The following is an 18,438-nucleotide window of genomic DNA, read 5'->3' on the forward strand; positions in this document are numbered from 1 at the left end:
CAAAGGCACAGCGGGTGCAATATACGGGAAAGGCACAAAACCAGTCAACCGGTGAAAAATATAGGCAACAACAGAACAGGAGAGCCCACCTCTACGCGACTACTTTCAGAGATAGCAGCTTGTCGTCCCGGTGCCTTTGAATAAACCAGGACGTCATATCCTCAGAATTTGATTTTATGACTATTAGTTCTTGCATTTTAATAGTTAGTTAATAAAATAATTAGCATCAACTTCAGTACAAAGCCTGTTCTGAATTTCAGGACAGGTTTCGTTTATATTCAATACATTCGTTCATTACAATTTTAATACATATATACAATACCTGCCCAAATTATATCATATTCAGGTTTTCTGAGGATAACTTTTTGGGGACTTATCCGATCTCTACGAAATTTTCACAGCACTTTGAACTGTATGTTACCGTAGCGTGGTGATTATTTCGCAGATTTTCGAAAATTGCGATTTTCCGTATTTTTTGAATCTTCATTTTAGAAGTGTTTTTCATTCTCAATCTGTAATTGTTTTGTTGAAATATTATAATAATCATTTCAGTGATTGGTAAAACAAAGCAAGCGCTCGAACTCACCAAGGCGCAACAAGATGCGATTGTGGTAGGCCATCGCCAAGGGAGGAAGGACTCAGGAGAAGCTGGCAGAGCAGTTTTCGATCAGCCAGTCGGCTGTGAGCAAACTTCTGAAGCGGTGGCGGGTCCAGGGAGGATACGTGAAGAAGACTGGGAGACCACGCATCACAGACCGTGTCGCGGATAGGAATATACTGCGCTCGTCTCGGGAGAATCCCCGACTTACTGCAGTGGATATTGGACGGGAACTAGCGAGTCCAGAACATCGCCAGCCATTCATACGGACGATACAGAAGAGGCTGAAGGCTGCCGGACTGAATGGACGTCGGCCAGTTAAGAAACCGCTTGTCTCCCGCGTCGTGAGTTGAATACAGTCATCTGGAGTGACGAATCGAAATATCTACTGTTCGGGACTGATGGTACACAGTGGGTACGACGTCCTACAGGTACCAGATTACACCATAAGTATCAGCTTTCTACAGTCAACCACGGTGGGGATGCTTCTCTTCCCTCGGCACTGGCCCCCTGGAGCGTATCAAATGAATCATGGATCGCCATGTCTACAAGAACATCGTGGAAAATATCATTCTGCCGTGGGCACGTCGCAGCATGGGCAGAAGATGGGTTTTCCAAGAATACAATGACCCTGAGCACCGATCGAAGGATGTCACGGGGTGGTTCAAACAGCGCAGAGTGCCAGTTAAAGAGTGGCCCAGCCAGAGTCCAGATCTGAACCCCATAGAACACCTCTGGGAGAAGCTCAGTCGACATCTCCGAGGCACCAGAGCTACTTCTGCGGATGAGAAGTTCAGACAGCTGAAGGAGGAGTGGGAGAAGATCGACCAGTGTCATCGATACTCTCCTCGATTCCATGCCACGTAGATGCCAGGCTGTGATTGATAGCAAGGGGATTTCCTACGAAGTATTAACTGATTCTTCAAGTTGTTAGAGCACAGCAGAGTAGGCATGGTAGGCTAATTTTGAGTAATAATGACTGCTTTGCCCAAAACTACAAAATTAATTCTGTAAAATTTGAAAATGAGTTCTCGATGCTGTATACCTGTTTCAACTGTGTGATTTACCTTACTAATAATATGTCGAAATTAGCAGATGAATTGAAGTATGCTCAAATAAGTTATCCTCAAAAAACAAAATATGATATAATTTGGGCAGGTACTGTACATTTATGATACAATTACATGTGTGTTCAATTTAGAAGCGTTATGAAATAGTTTGGGGTAATGAAACTGGCCATAAAGGTTGTGTAGTTTTAAATGGAGCATAAATAGTTGTATGTGTTAATATATAGATGTTGATATTCATAGATACCGGTTATAACTGAGTTAATGCAAGACAGATTACGAAGATATACTAAATTAACTTCTGTACCATTTTAAGTGTAAGTATAATTAATCATAATGTGACCTAATTCAAAATAATTAAAATATTTATACGAAAAAATGCGGTTTTATTATATTAAGGTGAAATAAAATTACCATACATTAATGGACTTCACTATTTTTGTGTTAAGTGTTTAGGAAGTAGCAGGTTGCATGAGGAGAGAGATCTGCTGGGATTCAGCAGATTGGGTCGAAAAATATCCCGGAAATAATCAGGACGGGGAGTGGTTCCTCCCTGGTTAGCTTCGTATTAAGTTGAGGTTGATAACGGGTCATACCTCCCCCGACAACATTAAAATCCTAGTCTTTGCAAAATGCGAACTATACAAAAGATGATATTGACTTCAAACACTTCAGTACCCACAAACACCAAAGCTTACGTTCATGATAAACTGTCAGACTCAAAAACCTTCTTTCCTTTAATACAGTATAATTTGCAATTTTACAAATTTTATTTCATATTGAAATGAAAATTTGAGCTATTTCAAGTAGGTCACATTTGTTTGAATTTTGTTGAATTTTCTTGCCGATTGCGAAGTTTTAATTTGAGAGAATTTATATTAGGCAATTGAGAAATTCATTAACTTTAATGTTTTAAAAAAATGTCTAGGTATTCTGAGGAATCATGCCAGTCATGTTGTGCACTAAATCCAATCACAGTTTGAGAATGCACCATTCCAGTTCCAGATAATTAACGTTGCTTTTTCAAAATAGATGCGAGCGGTAAGATTGTGAGCTGTAAAGATACCGTAGTCATCTGATAAGAACTAACAGCAAAAATTAGCTTGAACTCTTGTCAAATTATATTGGAAAGTATGTTCACCGTTATTGGCTCTCTGTATTCGACAGGTGCCACAATCTAACACCCTGGGTGACCTCACAATGACAGAAGAATAAGGAAGTCCGCTACCTGAAGACCTACAAATATAGAAATTTTGTTTTCCTAACTGAGCTTTGTACTACAAAATGTACTAAAGTTTTCCCACCATACAGTTCCAGTGAATTAGATTATAAAGTGGTACAATTTTGAATAAATTTGTCGTGTATGATTTCACATATCGAAACTTTTTATTGCATGTGGTTTAGAAATGACAGCCATATAAAACTCCTAAATTATTAAAATCTAATAATAATTTTATGTCATTTTATAAGTTTCAATGTACTAATATAACCCACTTCTGTTTTATCTTCAATTAAGTAAAATAAGTTCATTCATATCACGTTAATGCTACTTATTATTTTAGTTCTAATAAGTTGAAAACAAATATGCAAAATATTGTAAATACTTATAGATACTAAATTACCATTAAAACATTATCTCCCTTCCCCTGATATTTCGTCACAAAATATTATTGTATATATCATTACCAAATATTAGATTTGATTCAACAATAGTAGATAGATGGTAACAAATAAGAATTTAGCTTTGAGAATACGTTCTGGCAGATGAGTTTTTTTATGGCGTTAAAAATGATGCTATGCTTCTTAAGGCCACTAAATTAGTTTGGAAGATATTTAATTATTTTAACTTTCTGCTCGTCCATGTTATATGGACAGTTGCGGAATAACGGGGGGGGGGGGTGCATTAAATGCATGTTAATGTTCTTAATTATTTATGAGGAACAGGCAATAAGTATCTTTTAGTTTGTAGGGACTATATTTTTCATATTTTAACATATAAAACATTGCTGTTTCTAATAGAATCACAGCCGTAACCACATCTTCTCATCACCCCTCTTTCACAGCAACCTGTGCCTATTTTTCAAGCAACACCACTCTTCGCCACTGCATTTAACTGTGCAACGTATTCAATTCCTCCCTATTGTTGCCACCATCTGTGACCAAGAAGGCTCGTGCGGTCTCTAACTTCAGACGAAATACAGAATGAATTTCCAGCGCAAGATTTTGAGAGAAATTAATAAGAATAAAATACAGTAAACGTAAAGGAACAAAATTAAGTTAAACCTAAAAAAAATATTAAAATTTTAAAAAATAAACTGCTAAAATAGCAAAAAAAATTGCCCATAATACTTAACATTCAAAAAATAAGTATTTTCTGGTTCGAAATGTAGTCAAACTGCCTTATGTCTTGCATAGTCTTCAAGGTGCAGGGGGGTGAGGGGATTCAGATTCCTGATTGCTATGCATCTTGGAGAAGTGTGCTTCTTTGGTTTGTAATTTGGGAGAGGCCAAGACAAGAATGTTCGGTTTAAACCCAGATAGGCTAATCGGAGCTAGACCTACAGTTTAAAGTGGAATCCGATACACTATGTGCCTCCACCGGGGATCGAACCAGGGACCCCTTACTTTCAAGGTGACAGCGTTACCACAACGCCATGTGGTACTTAGTGCAAGGAAGAGTCCATGAATTCAAGGCAAAATAACGGAACTCGTATATCCCGTTGCAATAAGTTAAAAAGAAGAAAGAATCACGGAAGCATGACAGTCACAGAGCGTAACCACAACTTAAGCGACAAGGGGGTCAATGTTGCCTGACAGACTAAGGTGGGGAAATCCAGTCATGAAAGTAAAACCTAAACACTCCAAACAGGTTGAAGCATGCTTCAAAGAGATAGTAGAACATGTTATATGTGATCATGCTATGCACTTTTAGTTATTAGTGAAAGATTACCTCAAGGTTAAGTAATGTTTATTTAAACTGAGGAAATATTGTTATTCTTTGTGCACTGTAAGAACGCCCTAGTGAATGCAACAAAAGCACGTGACGTGTGAGCTTGTCAATTGGTTAATTATTACCTCATCCATAGATATATTGGCCCATACATCATTTCTATACAAATTCCTCGCGGGATCAGGGAATTTGCGCGCAAAAGTTAAAAGGAAAAGCAAATATTGTAATTTGCCCGAATCGAGGGAGGATGCTGAGGTTTGATTTCCCCCCAGCTAGGAGAATTGAGGGATTCATAAAAACAGCTTATGTCATTTTAGCGCATTCTACAGTATGCCCGAGAAATACCTGTACCCCTACTTCCATGTTGAGATTGTGTTGAGACTAATTTTCAACTTTACATTCGCTTTATACTCGCAGGGCAAATTGGTAGTGAACCGACTCAAGTGGATTACAAGCCTTAGGACGTTCATGACATTTGATTGATTCGATTTGTTTTACTTCTCTCTTTTGTCAGTTTTGGCTAATCACGAAGATAAGAAAGTGATGAATGAAGGGAAAAAGAGCACCCATGTCCAGACCGGATTTCGAACCAGACCCCCCTGGCGTCGTAGAAACTTTTTTTATTTTTATTAAAGGAATACCCCTAAGCGGTATTATCCACAGTTTTCCTCGATTTTTACATTTCTCTCTTTTTCACAATTTTTCTCATTTGGACAAACAAATATCCACGTCTTACCCGGCATTCGAACCAGGGACCCCTGGCGTCGCAGCGACCTGTGCTAACCACTCTTTTTTTATATATAAAGAAAATACCCCCTACACGGAGGTATCCCCCAACATTTACACTTTTTCTCACTTTTACATTTTCTCATTATCTGGACAAACACAAATACCCACGTCTTACCCGGGACTCGAACCCGGAACCCCTGGCGTTGTAGCGCGCTCTGCTAACCACTCCGCCACGGAGGTCGACTATACCACTCCGCCACGGAGGTTTACTTTTAAAGTGGTATCCGAACCACTATGTGCCTCCACCGGGTATCGAACCAGAGATCCTTGATTACAAGGCGACGAGACTCCCACTGCACCATCGGGGAGTTTTTAAATCCATACCCAAGACGGGATTCGAACCCGGGACCCCTTGCGTCGTAGCGCGATGTGCTAACACTCCGCTACGTCGGCCGGCAATATTAGTAAATTTAAGTATGTTTACGTGGGCTGAATCACCATACTTTATTTTTTTAAAATTTATTGTTGAATTTATTCGCCCCAAAGTGTTATAACAAATAAATATATATGTTATAATAAATATAGTCTAGGACATACTGCATAATAGTGGCCACAAGTGAATCTCAACCTAGTAAAAACAATTCTATCAAAAAGAACCCCTGCTGCCACTTACTGAGGTAAGGAAATTTCAGTTTGACCAACATTTCGAATGGCAATGTTTTTTACCTTCTGACAAATCGCAACTTTTGACAGGGGCTGTTTTTGTTATGAACACTTCAATCACGCGAAGCATTCCCCAGCTGTCCCATTGTATTCATGTAAACAGTAACCCCTCTTCCTCTCAGCTATAGAGGAGCTCGACTTCAGAGTTCAGTATGGGGCCATGGGCTGTTATGGGCTTTTACTTTTGAGATCACCACCCCCAAACAACAGTGTTTGTCAAACAAAAGTCGTTAACATTCAAAGAGGAAATAATAAATATGCAAGAAGCAGAGGGAATGTAAGATTATGATGGTCTACACCTTCTTTTACAATTCGGACCATTCAAAAGAGACTCATTCCTGTCTTGTGTTAACCGCGATTAGGGGAGTTAAAAAGAACAGCCTTCAGCCTGTTGCCACTTGCTGCAAACATGTGTTGGGAAGAAGGGAATGGCCAAGCAAAAGTTCGTGAATATGCTTCCGTGGAGTCAAGTGGTTTGTTCTTTGTGTGCGTGCTTTCTCATTTTGGGTAATTCTTCTCCGAAAACAGGCATATCGCACACTGCATGGGCGGATCTAGCGCGAGGTCTCCCCGGTTGCGTATTTCACATATGCACGTTGAAATAGAGATTGGGGGCGTGGCTTGTAATGGAGACGTTTCTGGTTGGCTGGTCTATTTTTCTTTATTGAGTACTTCTATGGCGTGCCTAACAATTGACTGCAGGCTTGAACTTGTTGAATGATGTAATCCACTTATATTTTCCTTTTCCATCTATTTTCTAATTTCTATACATTGCTTTGATCTTTTCTACATCAATCTATTGTAGTTCACTTTCACTAAATCCATACTTATATCCTCCAGCGATTTATTTATATTTCTTCACCTTGTGCTGCCATCTACTTTTCTTTTTTGAAACTCCTCTCTTTTCATCTTGTGTTGTTGTTTCCAGTATGTAATATCTGGTTTGTAACAACTTTTTTACAAAACAAATAGCATCGCGCTTATATAGTCGAAATTAAGGTTTTGACAGATTTTTAAAGTAAGAATTAAAAATGTTCCTTGTTTGCATCTGACAAAAAGCGGAAAATGACCCAATATATTAAATAATTGTATAAGAATTTTCATCCAACGCAACATTTTAAAAATTATTGCCTCTTTTATTTCCAATAAGAAAGTCTATTCGCTTTTCGAGTATTGATTACTATCCGATTGCGTTGTATTTTTCCCACTAGATGGTTCTGCTTGTAGTCTGTGGTTTACAGAAAGTGTTCGCACAAGTCAATGAAATAAATGCCAGTGTCCTATCCTGTATCATTGAGGCAGTCTGCTAGCCAATAGGGAGCATTCATACACAAAACCACGCCCCCAATCTCTATTTCAATGTGCACATGTAAAATACGCTCCCCGGTTCACTTGCTCTTCCCAAAAGATGACCAAGTATTATAAAAAGCATTCATAACATTACATTAAAATAACATAAAATGATCGAGCAGTTCTTTTCCAGATAGTTAAAAGAATAAATCAAAGTTTGACACAAATGCATAAAGGGAATAGATTTATGAGATACTTAAGTAAATTTAATCCGAGACTTGTTGCTTGCAAGGCAATAACGTTAATTGATGGACACAAATTGAGAGCATTTTAGATTGAATAATTCCGATGTAATTATGTCTCTTTCTGTAATCATTGTTCACACAAATACAACAGAATTTAATCTATTTCACACCTCTACTAATAATTGATTAATTGAGTTTAAATCCACTTTTATACACAGATATGTTAATTCTACGGTTTATTGTGAGATACGAACAACTATGTGCCTCCACCGGGTATCGAACTCTAATCCCTTTATTAAAATGCAACGGCGGGGGGGGGGGGGTTGCTTTGGTGTATGCCGGCATAATGAACACAGTTCTGTTCCAAATGAGACCGTGCACCGAAAAATGTGACAGAGGCTTCCCGATGGCGCAGTGGTAACGTTGTCGCCTCGTAATCAAGGGGTCCCGGGTTTCATACCTGGTGAAAGCATATAGTGGTCCGGATCCCACTTTCAACTGTAGGTCCAGTACCGATAAGCCTTTCTGTGCATAAAAGCAAGAAAATACACTGCCGACGTATGTGATAAAATAGACAGCAAGACGTATAAAAAGTATATTCGGAAACAGTTATTTTCAAATCTTCCTCCACGGACAATCATAATTCTTGGCCAACAGCTAATGAACAGCTTCCCACCAAATCATGGAGGAAGGATTTACATTCTTGTATTGAACAGTTCCAGTTGACCACTAACTTTTGTTTCTGCGTGTACTACAGCAGACGCTAGATGCGCGCTGGAGCTTTCTTCTACTGCGCACCATGCGGCAACACTGTCGCCATAAGCCCCATACTGACTCTCAAGTTGGGCTCACCAATAGCCCCAAGACTCGAGGAAGTATCTTCCCAACCTCCACTCTTCTAACCACAACGGAGGCGAACTGTATTCACGCCCAGGGCGTAGAAATCTTCAGCTATGGCTGTCTGGGCACCAAACAATCGTGGGTCTCGCTTATCGGACACCGTATTGAACACTACTACTGACGTTAGAAGTGAATGCCTTCCTTGTTTAGTTCTCTTAGCATAAATGCAATGCAGTTTTTCGGGGCTTGACAAAAAGGCATTATTTATGCTAAGATATCTCTAACCACGAGAACATTTATCGTGACGTCAGTAGACGATGGTGTTCAATACGGTGTCCGATAAGTGAGACCCAAATATCATTACAGTATCCAGACAATAGAGAATGAAGTCCACAGGTAGACAGATTCTCCTGGATTCTCAGGGAGAAATTCTAACCGTATCTAACGTTCAGAATTTGACTCTTAGGTTATAATTTCTCCTTGCTGTTGCAAGTGGATCTCCAAGTCTATTAAGCAAGATCTACCTCAACTCGTACTTCTTACGAAGAATGAAAATGCTTCCTCTTCAACTTAAGTTTTCAAGAGTAATGTTTTGGTATTTTTCGTAAAGGCGAATTGTTCAATATTTCTTCCTTCCGTCCATGTACTGCATTTAGATTGTGTAACATGCTCCTAGAGTACTTTAAAAAGTAATATTTCCATAAGCGGCCCACGTAAAGCTAGCTTTCGGCCGATACCAGGCCTTGTAAACTCACCCTCGCTGTCAATACAGTAAAAGCATCGTGGGAGGATTCTCCCTCCCTCAAGTCTTCCAAAACTTACAAGTCTCTTGTAGCGTGATGACAACATGCTTCCGGAGTGCATCTTTGCCCACGCATTCTGGAGAACAGATGAGCGTCGCGAGAAATTTGTGTAGGAAAGGATTGTTGGGGGTTCATCCGTTGCAAAATCTTTAATATTAGAAACGCCATGGTCTAAATTATTATAATATTATTATAATCAGCTAATAAAAGCCCATTTTATTCCAAAATGTATAATTACTACTGCTATTATCCAGTACATTTTTTTTTGTACATTTCATACAGTTAGTGCATAATTATTCTATTTTGGTATTAAGTTTTACACACGTCGTTCAAGAGAAAGCTTTACAAATTAATGTGAATTTTTATCAATATTTTACGTTGCGTGGCCTCTCGCATTCTCATTTGCTGCACCAAGGGTCCCGGGTTCGAATCCTGGTCGGGCTTGGTTGTTTGTGAATGTCCATTCATCAATTTCATCACTCATCCCCATCTTCGCAAATTAGCAAAGAGGCACAAAACGCGAAGTAAAATAAACTAAATCAATCAATCAATCATTTTCTGCAATTCTGAAAACTGGAGCCATTTTCACGTATTAAATGGTAGAGAGTATGATAAACTGCTTCGTGCATTTTACACTATTTCCTCAATGTAGTGAATTATTTACTTCGGTTATTCTGTTCGAATACGAACTGAACTGTAGTTCTGTTATAACTATGGAAATAAACTTTCCGTTTGTATATTGAAATGAAGGATTCTAATATCAAAGGGCGGTCGACTGACCTGTTATACACCCCCCCCCCCTTCCTGATGCCTATTTTTATGTGGGGTGAGATTAAATCAAGTCTCGCAGTCATATTTAGGTATAATTTAACAATACAGGGAATTTCTCCAATTTGTTTGAAATTTCTGATACTTGCTAATTTGGATCTCCTAATCACGAATCTGCACTTAAAATTTGGCGCTCACGTATAGAAATTCCTGAATTATGGCTAGCCCCACGAACCATTGGCGCGTGGTTAGGTTAGGCTAGGTTAGGAAACACAGTTTAAAAAATTTAGGGTCGTAGTAATATCAGGAATACATATATCGTTTTTAAGTATTCGAAACTGAAAATCTTGCAATAAATAATGAGCAATTGTGCATTGTCAGTTGCGATGACTGACCCTCTCATTTTGCAAGTTTGACACGTGAGCGCCAAATTTTAACTTCAGATTCGTAATTAGGAGCCCTAATTTTGTGAGTATGCCAAATTTCAAACAAAATGGAGAAATTACCGGTATTGTAAAATCGCTCCCATATTTATTTCAGATTTGTCTAGAAAGGTGACTAACGATTGATTTGCCGGAATATGTCGTCAAAGCATACACACACGCTTTTATTCTCTACCTTGAATTGGCGCGAATCAGCTTTCCAAAGGACGATTGGCCTAACAAGTCTAATTAGAACGAATTAGCGCCCGCCCCTTGCCGTCTAAAATTAATAGAACTCATAGAAGCGTAAAACTGAGGGCGAAAAAGTAAAGTGCTCCCCTGTGCTTTGCTCCACGCCATAGAGACTTATAGGGGTGTGGAGTTAGGACCCCACACTTTCTAGATCACGGTCGAAGGTACCGCCCCAGAGTTTCCTCCAGGTACCCACTTTACACAACGCTGGCTGGGCGCAAGAGCCAATTGAATAGGTGGGGAAAAATCCCGGGATCAAACCCGGTTCTGTCGCATGGTAGTCGGATGCCCTAACGACTGAAGCTACCGTGGCGTAAAACCGAGTATAAATCCTAAAGTACTACTAGTAACACTAAACATAGTTCGCCTTCCCTTTAATTCCTCCAAAGAACATCTAAAACTATGAATTCTGTTAGCATAATTCATGCTTTAACTTTAAGTATAAATTGAAATGTTCACCTTCGAGAACATCCAAAACCAGTGGCGGCGATTGTGTTCCAAAACCGGGGGTGCAAGGTGCCAAAACTGGGGGTGGGTGGGTGGGGGGCAACGAGTTTATTTTCCTTTATAGATAAGGTTTAGCACAGTGCTGGTGCAAAGATGGCGAAAAGTGTGGGCAACTGCCCCCCTTGCCGCCACTGGCTAAAACTAATTATAAATTCACTTTAGAGAAAATAGTAATGGCTCCTTTCAGGTGTCTAAAAATAAGACTCCTACCTCGCAAAAAAAAAAAAAATGACCGTTCCCTCAGACACATCTAAAACTAACTAAATCGTCAATTAGCAAAGTTAGCGATTACTCTCTCCAACGTCCAAACCAGGAGAGTAGCCAGGATTTCTTTTTGGATGGGGTCCAGTTTTGAATTTCAAAATTATTGAAACTTTGGGGATGGAATAGTACAGAGATAACTTACATGTACCTGTCACTATGTATATTAATTGCAATTATTCTGTTCATAAAGTCCTACATTTGCCAGAATGTTACTGAATACAAACTTTCAAGAGCAGAAAATTTACGATTTTCATGGTGTTTTTCACAGCATGTGCGTAAAATGCAGGGAAATTCAGGAGAAATTAAGTCGTGTAAAATACTAAATGTACATGGTTTTCCGAGTTAGTATCCATGAGCGAATGTGTTTAGAATGTCATTTTATCCAGCGCTTATTAAGTAGTGCATAAGATATAACATTTGCATAATATTTCAGTTATTTTATTTGTTCTTTTTTTTACATTCAGCAGCTCAAATCTATAAAAAATGGCTACTTTTGCTTCTATAACATTTCATTGCAAAGCAGTGTAATTTGGAAAATTTCTGGAAGGGGACAAGGCCAGTGGGCCATATTTGCCAACGCAAATTAGTCAAAACTTGAATCAAGGGAATGGCAGAAAGAAGCCACCTTGTGCGCTTTATTCTATATTGTGGTCAAATGTGCCACACAAAACGTGAAAATTTGACCGACTCGCTGCACACGGAAGTGATCAGAGTCCAGAATACGTACAACCAAAGAATCTAGCAAGAAGAACTACACTTACCTTTCTTCAGGCGACAAGTGCTGGAGTTCTGGAACATTGCACCAGTGATCAGGTGTAAGCGTGATAAAAATCTGCGTGAAGTAGATGAAAGCGACGAAGAAAGAAAACGGGCACAGAAGAATAAATAGTAGTTTCTGGTAGAGTCCGAATTCACCAAGATATGGCAAAACGTCGTCGAAATCTAGCAAATTCTTTTCCGTCATTTTGGACGCACACACTCTACACACACGCTAGCCTAAAACACACACACAAAAATTGAGAAAAGACGACCAGTTTCCACTACACACTTCCACTTCTGTTCAGTACGAAAGTCCTATTTCACACAACAGCAGACTTTGATCGTAATTTGGTGTTCCAATACAGAAGGTTCATGAAACGATCTAACGCGCCAACATCACTTGAAGAACTGGCACTTTCCGATCGCCAGATACGAGGAATAATCAAAAAAAGAGGGGGGAGGGGGACTACATTTGGCACAAGACGTGCAGGAACTAGTGGCGACACCGCAACTAAAAGTTCGTCCGCGGCGCACTGTCTATATGTATGGAAATTGATTAAGGTCGTTCGGGCTATGAAAGGGAGAGAATTTACCTGAGACTAATTTCCCCCCTTTTTTCTATCTCTCTCATTCGCGCTAAGGCAGGCTGTAAAGAAAGGAGGGGGGAGGAGCTGAGATTTCAATGAAATAAGCTTCATGACGTCCGACTTGAGCGCTGCGGCTCACGCATGCGCACTTCTAAAAAGAGATCTCGCTGGTAGTTCTCTCAGTTTGACAACAGATGGCGGACGTGTAGATAGGGTTGACAGTGGCACACTTTTACAAACCATGTGCGTTCTAGAGCCATGACCTTGTTAATGTTTCAACTGTAGGCGACCTTGCGTTATTTAGAGCTGGTTTAGCTGAAAATTGTTTTCTTTTTTTCTGCCTGTTCTGCGGATAAGTATAAAAAAGTGCAAAGAAAATTGCTTGCATTTGTTACACATTCTCCCCCGTTTTTTGTCCCCAATGTTTCACTGACACGCCTCTTTTTAACAGAATGGAAGGTTGGACATGTCTGCGAATTTTTGACAGCCTCTTTTTCAAGGGCGTAGCCGCTAAATCATTACATGCGGTATCTGTTTAAGTCAACTTATGCTCAAATAGGGAGACTGAGGTTACAGTTTTGTGCAATGTGCCCAACCGGGATCGAAACCGAGACCCATTGATTACAAGGCGACGGCAATACCACTACACCGTCAGGGTAGCAGAGATGGTACTTGTGTAAACAGTTAAATGTTATTAGACAAAGTGATAGTATCGCGTCGCGTCACTTCTGGAAATAAAGCAACGGTAACATTTTTTTTTAGCTTATCCAACTTGCCTCCCACTTCCCATTGATTTTGTAGCAGGTTGCGTTAAAAAAATTAGAACACCACAAATATTAATTTTTGCATTAAGTGTTCTGCTAAAAAAAAAGAATAAGGAGAGAGAGAGAGAGAGAGAGAGAAAACGAAAGAATATCGATTAGTGATCACAATATCAAAATTTTCAAATTATATGGCAATTACATGTAAGGAGTTTCCCATCTGTTTTTATGGAGTTTCCCATTGGACAATTGATTGAACCCTGCTATTATAGGCATCAACTTCTCTATCACTGTGATATGTACTTGTATGTCTGTTCGATAGGTTGACACGGAGTTCCTTCCCCATTTGGGTTTAACCCTAGTACAGGAACTATTCCAAATGGAGTTCCCCATGCGAAAGCTACAAATGAGGAATTCCGCGTCAGCTTTCAGACCGATATTCAATCGATTTTATGTTATGGGGAAAATTAATAAACTTGTTAGAAATGCGTGTAACAGCATTCATAGGCGTAACTTCAGGAGGTGAGGGGGTACTCACCCTCGCAGAATTTTAAAGTTTATTAACATTACAAGTTACGGGTATTTTTGTTAGTCTCCTGGGACCTGAAGTTCATCTTACAACCTCCTCCCCCTTTTCTTCCAAAGAAACACGAAGATCCAAGTTACACTGCTGAAGCAGCAGAGTTCTATCAACTACTCAGGGCTCGAAAAATCCCCGTCGCCATGGCGACTAAAAATTTCAGCCTGGCGACTGTGATCTTTTGCTGTAATATGTACGAAATTTTGATGATTCTAAGTTCAAATTGCAGTACAGCGTAAGTTAGCAATTTTTTTATATATCAACGTTGTGAACATTCCATAGAGTTAGTAACAATTTCTTACCCTTTTTCCCCCAACACCCCATTTCCTGCTTTTTCAAATAATTTAGCGATGTTTTCAATACCGTGATGCTCAACATCTTATACAGAGTGTTACAAAAGTCGCACAACCCAAACTTTGGAAACCTATATCATGAAAACTGTAAGAGATATTTACACCGGGTTTTCTGCAATATAAAGCCTCATTTATTGAGATATTTTTCAATACTTAAAAGTATCAGTTCACTCCGTACAAAAAAATATATGAATTAATAACTGACGGAAAGCAGCATTCAAATTTTTCGAGAAATGAACTTCTAAGTGAGAAAAATATGTAAGAAATTATCGAAGGGTCATAATTATACATTTGATGACTGATGCCATGTCAGTCTGTCATTTGTGACCAATATTGGTCATGTGCAACATTTGATGAATTTTTGACTGGCGATTTTATGGGTTGAGTGAAAAGTGCCATTTTTGGGACATATCTCCGTATATGGCAACACTAGCAGGTCGAAATATTGCTAACAGTCGCATGTAACATGTGTCTAAGTATTGGCTATACATTTACGTCAAAAAATAAGATTTTGTGCAGAAATTGGACTCTTGAGAGAATCCTAGGCTGTCCCTGGTTACATTGTTCTCTTCACTCACTTTCGCCGCTACTGTCCCTGTTTTTTTTTTTATTCATTCAGCATTGAGTATTCATTGGATTAGTGTGTGTGCATTGTTGAAGAGTATTTTACTACTCATTCTTACACTCATGTGCAAGAGGTTTCCCAATAAAAATGCCCTGCTTCTGCTGTAACTCACAAAGCAATGGTTTTACAACCAGTCAAACACAAACAAACGATCCCACAAATTGTTTAAGAGTTGGTATTTATTGTTGAAAATCAGGTCTCAGATGTTTTCAGCAAATCAATAATGTGTTTGAAAATAATGTAATTGCTCTTATTTAGATAGATGCTAACATAAATTTATGAACCCAGTGATAGCCTACAGGATTAGTTTAGTGCATAAAACCCGCTGTAAATATCTCTTACGATTTTCATGATATACATTTTCAAAGTTTGGATTGCACGACATTTGAAACATACTGTAGTATGCACAATTGGTAGTAGGTGTTTTCCTGGCGCCTGATTTTCAGAGCTGGCGCCTAGCTTTGAAGAAAATTTTTCGAGCACTGCAACTACTCCATGTGGAGAAGTAGATGTGGAAGTCGTGAAGTGTAATACTCTGCAAGGTGCAATAATCCAACCAGTTTAGGTTTATTTTAAATGGGGGCAAGAGAGAGCACTTCCCCCATGTTGTTGTTTTTTTATTTTTTTTTAATGTCGATTAGTGATCACAATTTTTCAAATACCACACTAGGGTGTAAGGGGTGGCACTTTCGAAAGGCACCCAAATAATAACCTACGTAGTCCACCTTGGACTGCATTTTTGCAGACAAACTAGGCTCTGGCGTCTGGATTCAGAACCAATAAAATCCTCTGTGGAGCCTCTCTGTAGCTATATATTTATGATTGTCCCTTCATCCATTTCACCATTTCTTATCCTCACCTTTGCAATTATCCAAAAGTGGCAGAAAAGCGAAGTAAAATAAACCAAATCAAACTATCAATCATTCAATCTTCATCGCCGCTAAAGTTGTAGTAGTTGTAAGAAAAATGAATGAAAATACGATGGGTACGGCTTCTGGAAGTTTTAGGTCCTCTTCGATAGTGTAGTGGTTAAAGTTGTTGCTTTGTAATCTTGCATTTGTATTTATTTGTTATTTTATGTCGCATTCCTGTCACTTTTGGCTAATCGCAACGATGAGGATGAGCGATGATGAGATGAAATTGATGAAGGGCATTCCCCCTCCCCCCCATAGTAAGGCCGGGACTCGAACGCGCTCAGCCCGGGTTCGAATCCCGGTCGGGCTTGGTTCATCATTTCATCACTCATCCCCATCTTCGCAAATTAGCCAAGAGGCACAAAACGCGAAGTAAAATAAACTAAATCAAATCACAAAATCACAAATCGAACGCGCTCAGCCACTTTGTAATCAGAGACCTGGATCCGATTCTAGGTGGAGAAACACAGTGTTTCCAAACCCAGTGTAAGCTGTAGCTCCAATCCCGATTATCCAATCAACCTTTTTTTATAATTAATCATAATGCTCATGAGAAACGATCTCTAAAAAGTGGGATAGGAAATTTCGATCCAGCACGGACTCGAACCCAGGAACCCTTCCCTACAGACTGAGCTAAACTATTTCAGGAAGCGTCGGTTTCTCGTTTGAGTATCAACAGGTTTCTTTCATTATTGCGTAGGCAGTTTTAACGACCGTTAGGAGCGAAATAAGCAACTTTCCTTCGAACTTGAATAAAACCGAAACTGGATTGAAATTTAACAAGTATCGGGGCAGGTAGGCGAGGAAATGAAGAAACAGGTTGTTTCAGATGCAACTCTCTGGCATTTCACCTTGTGACATCTAGATAGGCTTCAAAGTCTCAAATGATACCAGATTTGCAAGAAAATGTTGCAGGAACAGAGAAAAATAAAGTTGGGGTTGGTCACATTGAAACAATTTCGTGATTGTGACGTATTAGGAATTACTGTTCTCGGCTTATTTTACGTAGGGACAGTACGAGACGAGATAAGTCAGTCTCGTCTTGCAATTCGGGATCAGGACGAGACTGAGGACCAAACAATTTCTTCAGATCTCAGAGAGACGAACCATAGTGCCCGAGACGCGTTGTCCTGTTCCAAACTTACCTTGTAATTAAGGGGTTCCGGGTTCGATACCCGGTGGAGGCACATAGTGGTTCGGATCTCACCTTAAACTGTATGTCCAGTCCCGATTAGCCTTACTGTGCATAAAGTAGATTTAAAACACAAAGTCAATCAGTTAACTCAATCAATTTTTCGAAACTTTGTTAATTTAAATGTACGATATTTGAAAACCAAAATTACTTTACGAGACATATCCAGGTATACCAAGCGGGTGTCTACCTGAGTGTTTATAGATTTATGTTAATTCCAAGTTATGTTCTTTAGTGGCAATCTTTGTTGAGTGTTTCCATACATTCAGGATAAAATTCAGGTTTTTAGCATGGGTATGTAGCATCGAAACTGCGCACCAAACAGAAAATGTTATTAACAGGGGGATTTATATGTAAATACATATTTAGGTATAAAGCTGAAATCAGTTATATTTTGTATTATCTTTACGCAATATGGCACGTAGACTCGAAAAAAATCAGTTTTTATTTTCCATATTTTTACACCGTCCCCCGTGGCGGAGTGGTTCGCACATTGCGCTACGACTCCAGGGGAACTCCGGGTTCGAATCCCGGGCTGGGCATGGATGTTTGTGAGTGTTCATTCATCAATTTCATCATGTCATCACTCATCCAAATCTTCGCAAATTAGCCAAAAGTGGCACAAAAAGCAAATCAATTAATCAGTCAACCATATTTGTACATGTTTTAGGTTTTGGCTCATATTTTATATATTTTTGTTATTTTTACATATTATTTCCATATTTCAATATATACTCCATATTCGCGCAATAAGTGCATGTCCCTGTGTGACCATAAAAGTTGGGCGAATTTCTTCCGAATAACTGACAAAAGTCCGAAGCCACGTTAAACAAACGAAAGTTTACCACCTTTTCTTATACCTTCCAATTGCGTTAAATACAAGTTTTCTGTCATGCGAACAATAATGCTCTTTTTCTCTCAATTTTACACCTCCCAACTGGTAGCTTTTGCCATTGTAAAACCTTGAAATTCATGTTTATTTACAATTGTTGTCAACAATAGAGAATGAGGGCTCGAGCATCGGCTCCTGGTTGTTACAAATGTTATTTGGACAACGTTTGAAGAAAGTCCAAAGTCTAGCAGCCCATTGCTAACCCCCCCACCCTCGTTACTAGTTGTGCACCCGACAGCAGCGCCAGAAGCAACGAATTTGTGGCACGCCTACGGGAGAGCAGCGCCAGAAGCCACTAATTTGTGGCACGCCTACGG

The 18,438-nt window shown here is 39.3% G+C and overlaps 1 protein-coding gene across 1 annotated transcript in view; it reads right to left on the bottom strand.

The window, feature by feature from the left end:
• LOC145994852 (organic cation transporter protein) overlaps window positions 1-12,769 on the bottom strand; it is a 55,513-nt gene extending 42,744 nt beyond the window's left edge. Inside the window, exon 1 of the mRNA XM_083131246.1 lies at window positions 12,220-12,769. Within this exon, the coding sequence (XP_082987372.1) occupies window positions 12,220-12,422 (203 nt within the window). The 5' untranslated portion in view covers window positions 12,423-12,769. The remainder of the gene's footprint in view (window positions 1-12,219) is intronic.
• Between the last annotated feature and the right edge of the window lie 5,669 nt (window positions 12,770-18,438).

Source organism: Lepisma saccharinum, chromosome 11, assembly GCF_977018435.1.
Source record: "Lepisma saccharinum chromosome 11, izLepSacc3.1, whole genome shotgun sequence".
Classification (NCBI taxonomy): Eukaryota; Metazoa; Arthropoda; class Insecta; order Zygentoma; family Lepismatidae; genus Lepisma; species Lepisma saccharinum.